The 14,023-nt window shown below is 44.6% G+C and overlaps 1 protein-coding gene and 1 long non-coding RNA gene across 8 annotated transcripts in view; one reads left to right on the top strand and one right to left on the bottom strand.

The window, feature by feature from the left end:
• Positions 1–14,023, bottom strand: part of LOC118892914 — a 197,607-nt gene that overhangs the window by 58,520 nt on the left and 125,064 nt on the right. For all 3 annotated transcript variants that reach the window (XR_005019370.1, XR_005019371.1, XR_005019369.1), the window contains exon 3: positions 8,776–8,865. This is a non-coding gene — a long non-coding RNA (uncharacterized LOC118892914). The remainder of the gene's footprint in view (positions 1–8,775; positions 8,866–14,023) is intronic.
• The window catches only part of FGF1 (fibroblast growth factor 1), a 102,931-nt gene that overhangs the window by 70,839 nt on the left and 18,069 nt on the right, over positions 1–14,023 (top strand). For all 5 annotated transcript variants that reach the window (XM_036847964.1, XM_036847962.1, XM_036847961.1 and 2 more), the window contains one exon: positions 9,867–10,069. In XM_036847964.1, coding sequence (XP_036703859.1) covers positions 9,901–10,069 — 169 coding nt within the window. In that variant the 5' untranslated portion in view covers positions 9,867–9,900. The remainder of the gene's footprint in view (positions 1–9,866; positions 10,070–14,023) is intronic.

Here is a 14,023-nt window from a genome sequence, read left to right as displayed (position 1 = left end):
TCAAAAGACTGAGTCTGGAGAAGCCAAATTTTCTAGGTCAGGAGAGAAGGAAAAAAAAAAAAAAGACTCAGCAAACAGACTCTCTTTCTATGAGCTGGAAGGTCTGCTGATTTCAAGAAAGGAATGTCCTTGCTGGGCTGGTTCTGGAGACTGTAACTTGCACAACAGATTCAAAAGATTTTTGGAGACACATCAGTAAGAGAAGGCTAGACTAAGGGGGCAAGGGCTGCCAGAGGCCCTGCAGAATCACTTTGCATTTGGCTCGAAGCCCCAGGGCTTTAAAGCGTCAGCCTGCAGGAAGGATATTTCCGTTGAAGATGTGTGCAGGTCTTCAGGATGGCTAAGTGCCTGCAGGATGCTCTGGCCCGGGGTGTACCATTAAAGTTCAGACAGAATTGGGGCCCGCAGAGCACACCGCTGCGCCAGGGAGCGCTCTCTTTTTTCTCTCTAGTGGAGGCTGTTTTCTCTAAGCACTTAAAATAATTCCTGACCTCCAACTAAATGAGGCTCTATGGGGGAAGTGTTTTAGGGGTGGAGAAGCCAGACTGCAGAGAATTAAAGATCCATAATCAAGGGAAGGAATAAAGGATATTGGAGGAGAGTCTTCAGAATGTATATGTCTGCTCATATTTTCTACTCTTCCTTGAGGAGCATGAGAGCTAAGGCTGGGATTGAGCAGTTGGGTGACACAGCCCAATTAGATGAACATCCCCTACTTCCTGTCGGCTACACTCTGTCTAAGCATCTATGCCCCTCTTATCTGAAGCACAGCTTGATGAGTCTGGTATGGGCCAAACTGTAAACTCCTTAAAGGCAGACACTGTGATTTCTACTACAGGTCCAGAATCCCTTATTTGAAAAGACTTGGGGCTAGATATGTTTCAGAATCCAGAATTTGGGCGATTTTAGAAAGGTAGTATGGTATGTATACTGTAATATTATGGAACAACTCCAGTAGACGCTGGTCTAGTAGCCTATAATCAAGCATGTCAGTACCTCTGCACCAGATTATATAAATATTAACACGAAGTAGAATAAAGACTTTAAATAGTCTAAGGACACTTTGGGTCAGGTTTTGCCACATTTGAGTTATGAAAGGACTTCTGGTTTTCAGAGTCTTTTGCATTTCAGAATTACAGATTAGGGATTTCAGGCCTTTCTTTTTCTTTTCCTTTTTTTCCCTTTCTTTTCTTTTGTAAATTTTCAGGACATCTGCAGCATCCTGTTCCTGGCAGGTGCTGAGTAGAAGTTGTCAACCAGAGTATAACATCTTTTTTTTTTTAATATAAATTTATTTATTTATTTATTGGCTGCGTTGGGTCTTCGTTGCTGCGCACAGGCTTTCTCTAGTTGCGGCGAGTGGGGGTTACTCTTCGTTGCAGTGCGTGGGCTTCTCATTGCGGTGGCTTCTCTTGTTGCGGAGCACAGGCTCTAGGTGCGCAGGTTTCAGTAGCTGTGGCACGCGCACTCAGCAGTTGTGGCTCATAGGCTCTAGAGTGCAGGCTCAGTAGTTGTGGTGCATGGGCTTAGTTGTTCCTCAGCATGTGGGATCTTCCCGGACCAGGGCTCAAACCCGTATCCCCTGCATTGGCAGGAGGATTCTTAACCACTGCGCCACCAGGGAAGCCCGAGTATGACATCTTGATCTCCCTGATATAATACCTGATTCTGGAAGCCAGGGGATAGTTTATTGTCAGTGACTTTGGGATTCTTAAGGATTAGAAGGATCCTAAATTAAAGAACAGGAGATGAAGACTACTGACCCCACAGGTTCTCTGTCATCCTGGACAGTAACATACACAAACCCAAGAAATATACTGAGAACTGGTCACTAGTATATCATAGCACCTAAGCAAATGAGAAGAGAGCTTCACTGTACATCAGTGATAAGGAAAAATTCTACCCTATCACTTAGAAAATGATATTTTCAAATATTGTTAAAATACCACTAAATGTTAAAAATCAAGTTTGTTCAGTCCTAAGTCAATAGCACGGATGATTGGCAAAACTAAACAATAAGATATACAGAGGCTGATAATCAAGCTAACGTCTACTGAATGCTTACAAGTTTTCAAGTGCTGGGCTCAGCGCTTTGCATGCGTTATCTTTTAAGACTTATAGAACTCTGTGCAATAGCTACAGTTATGGGGCCCCATTCTGGAGAGGAGGAAACTGAGGCTCTGAGTAATTTGCTAGTGAGTGTCCAGCCAGGACTCCAACCTGAGTTTAGCAGTCAGAGGAAAAAAAGAAGGAAGGAAGGGAGAGAAAAGAAAAAAGAAGGAGGGAGGCAGAGAAAAGGAAGAATAGAGAGAGAAAGAAAAAAAAAAAAAGCCTTGACTTAAAGCATTTGCCACTTTCTGTGGTATAAATACTCTCACTGGGGCCAATTTCAAGCTACTAATGGTTCAACAACTGGCTCGCAAAATTCATGAATATTTAATAATTGGCTTTCACAAACTTGTAGGAGCCATCTCCTACACACCACAGTCAAGTCCATCCCATGCCACGTCCATAGTTTACTGCTAACTTTGGAAGATGAGATTTCAGCTCATGGAACAGAACTGCTTTAGGAGAAGCATGCGGAAGTGATAGCCCAAGACAGTCAGCCATGACTCCATTCCTTCCTCAGACCTGGTGCAGATCACCAAGGGTGGAGCAGGAAAAAAAGAAAGAAGAACACACTGTCTCCCTTTCCTCACCAGAGGAATGAAGTGGGTCCCTGCCAACCTGACACTCCCTGGCAGAAATAATAACACCTGGAACTTTTTTCCAGACCCTACCAACTTTCTCTTGGTCAGATAAGGAGGTCAGACTTGAGACCAAAGGGTCTGACCCCTTCCTTTAGATCCTTTATTTCCTTACTATTTCCTTTGAAGAAGTAAGGAAGTATATTCTACAAGATGGGAACCAGGTTTGGCCCTGCTTTTAACCCAGGATAGGATATTCCAGCCCTAATTTGAACCCAATTAAAATACATGGGGGCTCTTGGCTTAGCTACTCTGTTAATACCTGTAGGACATCACCTTCTAATTAGGTGTCCTGATAATATGTTTCCATGAGAGGCTCCCGAGATGGGATTGGCCTGGTATTTGATCAACAAACGTGAATAAGACACTGATGATGTGCAGCCACCTGCTAAGGGCTGGGTCTAGAAAGAAAAGGCACAGTGTCTGTTCAGGGCCTCAGAGACTAATGAAGGAGACTGTCAAGAAAATATAGTTAAATTATATTCATTCACGCTTCCAACAAATATCTATCAAATGCCCATTCAGTGCCAGGCATTTTACCAGGTACTAGGATACCATGGTGAGCAAGGCAGATTGGTTTGTACTGTCATGGAGCTGACAGCTCAGTCATGAAGAGAGACATGAATTAAATAATCACAAGAATGAAGGTGTAATTAGAAACTGAAGTAAGAGCTCTGAGGAAATGTTAAATGGTCCCGTGAGAACTAGAGGAACCTGATCCAACTAAGGGAAGTCAGGCAAGGCTTCCTTGAGGAACTGACAACTGAACTAAGACTTGAAGAAAAAGTAGGAGTTAACCAGGTGAGTGGGGTAAAGAGGAGGAGGAGAGGAACAGTTCTCCAGAGACAGGGAACAGCATAGGTAAAGGTCCTCAGGTAGGCGGGAATGCATGGTTTCAAGGAAGTGGAAGGCTAGTTTGGAGAGGTGAGGAATGAGGCAGAGGAAGAGGCATGGGCTGGTCCTCCCAGAGCCCCAAAGGCCTTGTTCTGGCCTCAGTCTTTATCCCAGAGCAAGGGGAAAACAATGAAGGCTTTAAGCAGAGAATATGCACAGCCATTACACCCAGTGCTGTGACAGAGAGTAAATGGAATGCTGCTATGGGAGCATTAGGGAATCAACTAATCTGAACTGGTGTGTGTGTGGGATGGAGGAAGAGTAGGGATGTCAGGGCTGGGGATGTGTCCAAGCAGGCTTTCTGGAGGAGGAAATATCTGAGACGAATTTCTGAAGGATGAGTATGACTTAGAAAGGCAATGGTGGAAGGGTGGAGGAAGCGGGAGAGAGAGAACGTGGCTGGGTGAGTGTGAGGGTATGGGGGGACTCCAAGAAGAGCAGGCCAATAAGAGAAAAGGCAACAAGGTTAGGTGGGGACCAGATGAGGAAAGCCTTACAGGTCATGGTGGGGTCTGGGTTTTATCCTGACGGCAGCAGGGCACCCACTGACACAGTCAAAGATCTTCAGCAGGAGGGGGATGCTCATTTTCACATGTTAGAAGGGTCCCTGGCAGCAGGGTGGAAAGTGGACTGGAAGAGAGCAGTGCTGGAGTAGAGAGGCCGCTGCCACCTGCCTCAGCAGCCCAGGTGAGAGAAGGTGTTGCACCTGCACTCAGGCAGCACAGTGAGAATGGAGGAGGGAGGGTGATGCTAGGAGACATTAAAGAGGGACAGATGAAAGGGCTTTGTCACCAGTGCGATGGGTGGGAGTGATTTCTATTCTAACCAAAGAATAGTCTCAACAAAATGAATTCTATTTGTGCTGAGTCTTGTCTTATGACCTTGTACATGGTCAATTTTTGTAAATGCTCCATGTGTCCTTGGGAAGAACGGTGTTGACTAATTGTGGGGTGCCGGGTTCTCTTACATGGTTCATTCCATTAAACATGTTAATTGTGTATTTCAATCTTCCACATCCTTAATATTTTTTTGTCTGTTTGCTCTATCATTTATGACAGAAATGTGTTAAAACCCCCACCGTCATTGTGAATTGGTCAACAACTTCTCTTTACGTATTTGTCAATTTTCACTTTATATAGTTTGAGGCTATGTCATTAAGTATACACGTTTAGAATTTTTATATCTTTCTGTTGAATTGATCCACTTACCATTATGCAGTGATCCCTTTTATTCCTGATCATTCTTTTTGCCTTAGACCTACTTTATATTAATATTGCCATACCAACTTTTAGTTTTTTGTTAACATCTGGTGTCTATTTTTGTGTGTGTGTGTGTCTGTTTTTCACTCTTTTACTTTTAACCTTTCTGTGTCCTCATGTTTTAAATGTGTCTCTTGTAATCAGAGTGTAGATGGATTTTTTTAAAAATCCAGTAGCTAGTAAATTTAGCCCATTTACATTTATTGTGATTATAAATGTATTTGAATTTATTTCTGCCACCTAATTAGGAGCAATTTTTAAAAACATTTCTATTATTTTTCTCTTTTTTCTAGATTCCTTTGGATAAGTACAATTCTATTTATTTCACCTCTTTTCCCTTATCCCTACCAGTTGCTGACTGGAATTAATGCATTTTATTTCTTTTCTTTTAGTAGTTACCCTTAACGTTTAAACATGCATATTTGACTTATCAAATTCTAAGGTTAATTAATATCTCTAAGGCAGAGTTAAGGCTTTTAGGTGATTCCATTCAAAGATACGGGATCAAGGACTTAGGGCATATTTGAGACCAAAGATGAGATCTGTTTTACATATGATGGGTTTGAGGACGCATACCCAATTATCACCTTAACGGATGCCTACACATCTACCTTCAGTGGCTTAATATACTTTGCAAAATATCCCCCTTCGTGGGTATTCTGCATTGCTTAAGCAGTGACAGGAGTTAAAAACAAAATTAAAAAAATAAACATCACTGTTTGCCTTCCTTTGATTCTTAGAACCACAGCTTCTCTTCTGACCTAGCCACCAGGGCCAAACTGAACACTAACGTGTCCTAGAAACAGCAAGCTTCACCAACATTCCTTCGATAACTGTCGATAAGCTGAGAACTGAGTCTGAAACAGTGACCTGGATTCTCTCTTACATAATGATGGCTTACCTTTGCCTCCTCCATCTTCTCTACTATGTTTGTGGCTTAAATGATGAGGGAGGAGGGGCTTAGCTAATTTCTGCCAAATATGAGAGGGAAGGAAAAACTCTTATTTCCATACCAACTGAAAAAATTATTTTAAATTAAGCATTCAGTCGCAGCTGACCTAGACCACATCAGGCTTCAACTAGTTGAACAAAACCACTTACTCGTATCTCCTAGAGGTCAGGTCACAGTTGTAAGCTTTCCAAGTAGTGTTATGAATACTGTGCCCAGTTAATCCTTCAGACAACCCTGAGGTAGGCAGGGTGGGGATTATTAGAGGAAACATCTCGGAAGGAACAAATGACTTGCCCAGGCTCCCAGAGCCAATGTGTGTGCAGCTGGGGCTGTACAGTGTTGCTCACTCACCCACACTGAAAAGTGACTCTTGTATTCCTGCGTGAGAGCGTATACTTAACATCCTGTCCATGTGTCAGAGTTCAGGATCTCTTCCAGAGGCTACAGCTAACAAAATATATCAGGCTGAACATGGACGTTCCAATAGGCTTGGTGTTCCCCTCACTTTAGTGTCACTGGTAAGTCCAGAAAAATCTCCCCAGGGCCCCAAATCTCAAGAGGGCTGGGCTTAGCACACGATGATGACATGGAGTCCATTGGGCTTGGTCTTTTCCATCTCCCAACACACACACAGATAACCCCTTCCCCTGACAGCCAACAAAATGATAATACTAACCACAAGCAGGGCTTATAAATTATGCTCAATGCCTGATTTCACATAGTTAATGGATTCATTTGTTAGAGTAATTTGTGAAAATCCCCAAGGGCCTGGTAAAGCTGCTGCCTAATGGTTTTATCATGTCATATACTTCCTCATTCCTATCATTTAACAAATAATAGATTGACAAGGAACTCTGGACCAACCACTGCTAAAAATATAGGTAAATTGTAAATAAAGCTAAACGAGGGGAGGGGAATTTTGTGCCTCTGCAGTTCCCTTCACCAGCAAAAAGAGATTTCATTTTTTTGGTATGTTTTGGCTGATTCATAATCCCACTGATACAGTCTATCGAATTCACATTGACACAAGGCTTATTTTCAGGCATCAGCAAGTCACCTTCAGGTTTCAGGTATGGATCTGAACTTAAGGGCGATGGGAGAAATCTGAAGTCGGTGCAGCCACACCATCACTGTTCCTCTTACTGGGGGGAGAAGGCAGAGAACAGAGGCATGGGCTTGTATAACCCCAGGTTGCAATGCAATCAAGGGGGAGGGGATGCCCACCGGCCTCTGACAGAGGGCCTTTAGCTTCATGGCTTACACACACATGAATGTGAGCATCAGTATAATTCTTGGCCAGAAATGATGCCTCCAACCTCGGCCAGTCTTTTGGTGCATCTGTTCCCTTCATCCCAGTGGGATGGAAGAAAGAATGCAAATGGGTAGAGCCAAATCCATATGCAACACATAGAAACCAACTTAATGGAGACTCCCCATGGGTGCTGGATCTAGAAGGGAGGCTGTCCTCACCACGCAATTGCTGCACAACCAGGGCTAATGGGGACCTCCATTTGAGAAAATCCAGGGACAGCAAGAAACAAAATTCTGCCCGTCTAAGATGGACAACACAAATGGCTCTTTGTACAGTGAAATGGTCACCACCAGTATATGATTATTTTCTCCTATACCAAATTAAGTACTCAGTGCTTGAAAAAAAAAAAACTGATGGAACAAAAAAATATGGATTATCTCTTAGCTGTAATTTAAGGAAGAAGGATCATTGTTGTATGCTAATGAGAGGTGATGGGTGAAGATGCCCATGTCTGGAAGCACTAAATTGCTTTACATTGAGGGGATCCAGAATGGAGCAGAGTGAGGAAGCGGAGGGAGAGGAAGATTGAGAGGCTGGGACGGAAAAGGACTGAGTACAGAGACAATGAGAGAGAGTGAGAGAGACAGAGGTGGGCACAGAGACTCAGAGGCTTGTGGATAAAGAGAGGGCTTTGGAAGAGAGAGTGAGGGTTTGGGAAGGAAATGCAAAGTGCTGTGCAAGGTGAACTCTGCAGTCTGCCCTATGAAACTGATGTCTATGAAATTAATTTTCCATCTGTTATTGGACTTTGTGAAAAGGGCCAGACAGAGTTTCACCATATGTGAAAGGGATATTTGGAATGGTCTAACTTTAAAGACAGTTTATATGGTGTATGCAAAACTCTCTTTGGGGGTCCTTGGAGGGACTTCAAACCACAGCCCTTGTGGCTGTAGACTGGGAGAGATGTACTAGACACATTAAAATGCCTAGAGCAGAGGAAACACGTGGAGGCTTCCAACATGAACCCTAATTCCAAAGTCACCAGAACAAATCACCCAAATTGCTCCCTTGATTTCTGATGGAACTACCTTCTATGCAAGCAGCTCCGTGAGGCCGCTCCAAGGATGCGCGGATGGGGAGTGTGAGAAATGCAGGAGGCTGGCTGGCCTTCCGTCAAGTTCACAGGGCTCCTAACACCTGGTGACTTGGGTTCTCTGGGAAATGAAGAGATGCATGGGGGCAAAAGCAGAGGCTGCTGGTGGCGACAGCCAATACCTGGGTCACAGATGAGTAACTTAATGAATGATCAGGTCGTGGGGGCAGATGTATGTGCCAGGCAATGGGTAAAATCCCCACTTCTAGTAATACTACTGCGGTACCAGTGAAGTCACTTAACCTTGTCATGGCGATTAAAGGCAAGTTAGGGCTTTCTTTCAACAGACCCCTTTTGAGGCTCACTTACTAGCTGTTGACCTTGGACAGGCCACTGAGCAGCTGTAAGCTTTGGTGTCACTTTATAAAAAAATGAGGATAACATGAGCATCTGCCTCAAAGAATTATGGTGAGGAGGACATGAGTTACCTCGTAGCCCACAATATGTTAACGATGATGATGATCATTATTATGATAAAGCCACTTGATAATCAACATGTACAATGAGCACCTACTCACTCTTATAAGATGAAGTTCTCATGTTGGTTTTCCAGTCTCTTCTTCACCTCTTTCTTGTACAGTCCTTGTAGTCAGCACCAATTAATTCTCCTAAATGGTGGGGTAAGTAGATATTTTAAAATACTGAAGTTTATTGGCTTTGCTTTTTAGTCCTCAGCGGTGTCAATGATGCACTTTTACACTAAAAATATAAATTTGTACATAGTGGGTATATACAACATTAGAGGATTATAATAGGCAGTATGGTGGTTTCTGTGTCAACAGTAAGTATGTCTCATTAGAAAATAATTAGGAGGAAGATGGCCTTAGTCCCAGGAACAGACTACCGTCTTCCCTGTGTGATCTGACGATACACAGGAAGCTGTGGACCCAGGCAATAGCTAGCAGAACCTTCAAAATGCTCCACCCCATAAAATGTCCTTTGGCAGTGACTGCCCTTTAAAAACCCCACTGAACACCTCCACGTGCCTTCTTCTCCAGCTCTGGTTCTGTTCCCACCAGTATACCCAGAACTGTCCTTTACAAATTAACTGTTGGCTATCTCGGAAATGCCCCTCACCGCCACCTACCCCGCCCCCGCCTTCCCCATGGGTCTCCCATGCCCAAGCTCCCGGGGCTATCTCCATACAAAGGCCTCAGCACCTGGCCAAAACAGTGGGAGGGTGGAGGGCACAACCTCAGTGCTGGCCTCTCGGCATTTGTGGGTTTCAGCCAGACCCTGAGTGTTATTTTAGTGCAACTTCGGCGTTTAATTTGAGGATGTGTGTGGATCAGAAGGAGGGACCAAAACATTATTTTTTTTCCTCTCCGCCAAAATGATCAAATTTGATGTTCTAAAAAACACACAGCCTGGTCCAGAGCTGTGTCCAATTGGGAAGTGAGACATGCCTGAAAATCCCTCCCCTACCAGGGACCATCCTTCCTTAACCACTGGCCACGGCACAGGCCTGTTTACTGTGGACAGCACCTGGGCAGTCTGTGGTTACCACCCGCCCAGGAGCCTGTGCCCTGAGGCTCTTCTTCCCTTCTTGAAAGTGCACGCTGCACCTTTGCTGGAAGAACATTCTACAGGGTTGTTTAATTTCTTACAGCCTTGAAAGCGCCATAACCAGGAGCTGCTCAGCCATGGCTGAAGGGGAAATCACAACCTTCACAGCCCTGACCGAGAAGTTTAATCTGCCTCCAGGGAATTACAAGAAGCCCAAACTCCTCTACTGTAGCAACGGGGGCCACTTCCTGAGGATCCTTCCAGATGGCACAGTGGATGGGACAAGGGACCGGAGTGACCAGCACAGTAAGCGCCCATCTGACCTTTCTGGTGTCTTCCTTAGTCAAGGACGGAAGAAGGGAGGACAGCTAAAGACGGGCTGTACCCTCTTCCCCAAGGTTCTGTTCAGGCATGACACACTCAGAGGCAGGGGGAACAAGCTGTAAAGGGTCTAGGTGTGGAAAAGGGGGAGTTGTGAAGGCTACAGCCTGCCTAAAGGGGTCCTATTTCAAGAGTTTAAGAGGACTCTCTGTTGACCTAACACAACTGCTGTGAGATCAGACTGGTTACCAATGTTCAATTGTTCCAGATTTCTGTAACTAGCGAGAGGTCTGGTCCCCAGGGCCCGGCTCGCTCCATGACAGGAAGGGCCACATGGGGCAGGGTTGGTAAACCCCCCACAAAGACACGGGTTCAATTTCAAGTTAACTGACTCTCCAGGTTATCTTTCCACTGGGCTTGATTTGTGAAATCCTAGTTCATAATCGTAGTCTTACACATCATAAATTGTGCTGCTCTCACTCTGCATATCGTGCAGATGTGTTTGTGGTAACCGGGAGGAGTGAAGTCATTCTCCAGATCTTATAGAAACCAAAGGGCAAGAGCGATTCCAGCCAAAGGCTGACTATCTCTTCCGGGCTTTCCTGCCAGCCCAGCTCCCAGATGGTGTTGATAAATGGAGGTACGACCTTGGAGAAAAGAATCTCCTTGAGTATCTAATAATAAAAATCTCTTCGTTCTGCTTTAGTACTTCCGGCGGTGGTGTGTATGTTTGATGTTAGGTGTCTGGGTCCTACTGTGATGTGTTCAGGGAATCCCTGAGCACCACCAAGGCATTAGATGTTGGAGAGGAGCCAAAAGTCAGATCTGGTCCCTGCTAAGAGGGTCTGAAGGGTCAAACGTGTCACGCACCAAGAGAAGGAATGTGTGGATGAAATCAGGAGACACAGAATAGCATGGGTGGAAATTAAGGTTGCTGCAGGATGGCTTTAAAATGGAATGCAGAACACTGGCTTTGAAGTGATGGTTTATATATCAGGTAGTCTTTCTTGTTCACGGGATATGCACCAAAGGTTGCAGGCACTAAGCACAAACGGCCACCCCAGTGGCGCTCACTCTCCATCCTCAGATGCACAGGTGGTGGGGACAGAAGCCAGCGCTGACCAAACCAGGCAGCACTGTCCTGTCCTTCCCGCCCACCAAGCAGACCCTTGAGATGAGGAGCAGGAAGACTGAGGTTGGGGCTGGACGCTGCAGGGTTAGATTTTTTCAGCTTGGTTTTGATGGTTTGTCTTCAGATGGGCCTGCTGAATACCTTATACCCGATGCAAAACAGGTACCAGAGTGAAGCAAAAAAAAAGACTGCTGAGTAGGTCAAACACAGAAGCAATGTTTACTGCAAATAAATGGACTCAGACTGCAGTCTGTTGTGTTGTGTCAGACAAGCTACACAATTCATGTGATCTGCCTCATACAACACAAAGGGAACAAGCTGTAATTTCTCAAAGGTTTTAAACATTTCTAATAAGTCTTAGCTTTCTGAACCAACGGGAATGCTCTCTGGTCCTTAGAGTCCCAGGAGAAGAAACAACCTTGGTGATGCGTTCCACGGCGTTAAGCTGGCTCTTCTGGGAAACCTTAAATTCTGGGGTAACAAGAAGCTACAATTACAATTCCAAGTACTGGAATTTCTGTACAAATGGTAGATGACTTCGCTGCTAACATTATAGACTGCACTCTGGGTATGGAACTTCGGGACAACTTCTGCATAGTGCTGCGAATTCAGCTGCCCGACCTCAGATGTCAGGAGCCCTGGAGGGCAGCATACGGTAGCGTAGGAGTTTGTGTGAGGCGGTCTGCACACAAGTGATGCTGGATTAATTACTTTCCAAGTGAACTTGGGCTAGTTACTTAACCGTTTTGGCCTCACTTTTCTCACGTGTAAAATAAGAATGATATTACTTGCCTCACAGGCTCCTTGGGAGGGTTCCATGAGATAACACAGTGAAAGTTCTTGACACAGTCCCCTGACCCAGAGCAACAACTCAGCACGTGTGGCTATTCTTGCCACCACTGTCACCACCACCACCACCACCAAGACTTCCATGTATTCAACGCGGCACATGGAGATACAGTACAACACTTAAGGACCTTGCCTAGTCTCTTCTCTTCAGTAACACTGCCCTCCATGAAGGCCAAGGGTCTAGATTCAGGTTTTGATTCAAGGCCTCTCTGGCAACATTCAGAGTCGTTGCGTTGGCCTATTTACTTAGTCTAGAACTAAGAACAAGGGCCAAGGAGGACAGAAATCAAAGTCGGGTGAGTGAGCAGAAATACATCCCCGTACCTGTCAATGCCAGGAGAACTGGATAATCCACATAGCCCCTGCAGAGTCAGGGGCCCTAGATTTAGAGACAGAAACCTTGACTTCATATTCCTATGCTTCCACTTTCTAACTGGAGCAGCACTAGACAATTACCATTCTCTCCATTTTGCATAAAGTACTCTGCCAAAGCAGCTTCCCATCCCCCATCCCCAAGACCCTTCCAATCATTCTCTCTTGTCTAGCAATGTAAAAGTCTCCAGTGTTCCCAGCTATCTCATCTTGGGGGAAAATACTGAGGCTCAGTTTCCTCACCTGTGTGTGCCTGACAAAGCTGAAAACTCTTATGAGATTCTGCAGCCCAGAGGACTCCCTTCCTACCATGGATGCGCCCTGTAAATGTGGTTCTGTTGCCCTCTACTGCCCAGTGATGGTACTGCCACAATCCTTCTGAATTTCAAGTTTCTTCAGAAACAGAATCAACCTGGGCAGGCATGGAGTGGATGATCCCTGAGTGGTTGGCACAGCCTGGCGAGGGAATGGTTTCTATTCTTTGATCATTAGTTTGAGCATCACTGGAGACCACGGTGACAAGTAGAGTGCCACACTCCAAGACTTCCTTCAGGAAGAATATTTCTAAAAGCCAATCAAATATTTAGGTAAATCTACATAAATTATGCAAGGTAGAACTGTACGCCTTCCAGCTCTACAAGGCAAAAACACAAAAAACCAAAAAACCTACTTTCACAGCTTTTCCTTTTTTTTTTATTTTACTTTATTTTTTTTAACATCTTTATTGGTGTATAACTGCTTTACAATGGTGTGTTAGTTTCTGCTGTATAACAAAGTGAATCAGCTGTACGTATACATACATCCCCGTATCTGCTCCCTCTTGGGTCTCCCTCCCAACCTCCCTATCCCACCCCTCTAGGTGGTCACAAAGCACCGAGCTGATCTCCCTGTGCTATGTGGCTGCTTCCCACTAGCTATCTATTTTACATTTGGTAGCGTATATATGTCCATGCCACGCTCTCACTTCGTCCCAGCTTACCCTTCCCCCTCCCCGTGTCCTCAAGTCCTTTCTCTATGTCTGCATCTTTATTCCTGTCCTGCCCTTAGGTTCTTCAGAACCTTTTTTTTTTTTAGATTCCATATATACGTGTTAGCATACAGTATTTGTTTTTCTCTTTCTGACTTCCTTCACTCTGTATGACAGTCTCTAGGTCCATCCACCTCACTACAAATAACTCAGTTTCATTTCTTTTTATGGCTGAGTGATATTCCATTGTATATATGTGCCACATCTTCTTTATCCATTCATCTGTCGATGGACACTGAGGTTGCTTCCATGTCCTGGCTATTGTAAATAGAGCTGCAATGAACATTGCAGTACATGACTCTCTTTGAACTATGGTTTCCTTAGGGTATATGCCCAGTAGTGGGATTGCTGGGTTGTATGGTAGTTCTATTTTTAGTTTTTTAAGGAACCTCCATACTGTTCTCCATAGTGGCTGTATCATTTTACATTCCCACCAACAGTGCAAGAGGGTTCCCTTTTCTCCAAACCCTCTCCAGCATTTATTGTTTGTAGATTTTTTGATGATGGCCATTCTGACTGGTGTGAGGTGATACCTCATTGTAGTTTTGATTTGCATTTC

Source organism: Balaenoptera musculus, chromosome 3 (genome assembly GCF_009873245.2).
Source record: "Balaenoptera musculus isolate JJ_BM4_2016_0621 chromosome 3, mBalMus1.pri.v3, whole genome shotgun sequence".
In the NCBI taxonomy this organism is placed as follows: domain Eukaryota; kingdom Metazoa; phylum Chordata; class Mammalia; order Artiodactyla; family Balaenopteridae; genus Balaenoptera; species Balaenoptera musculus.
This window is presented reverse-complemented; position numbering and strand designations above follow the sequence as displayed.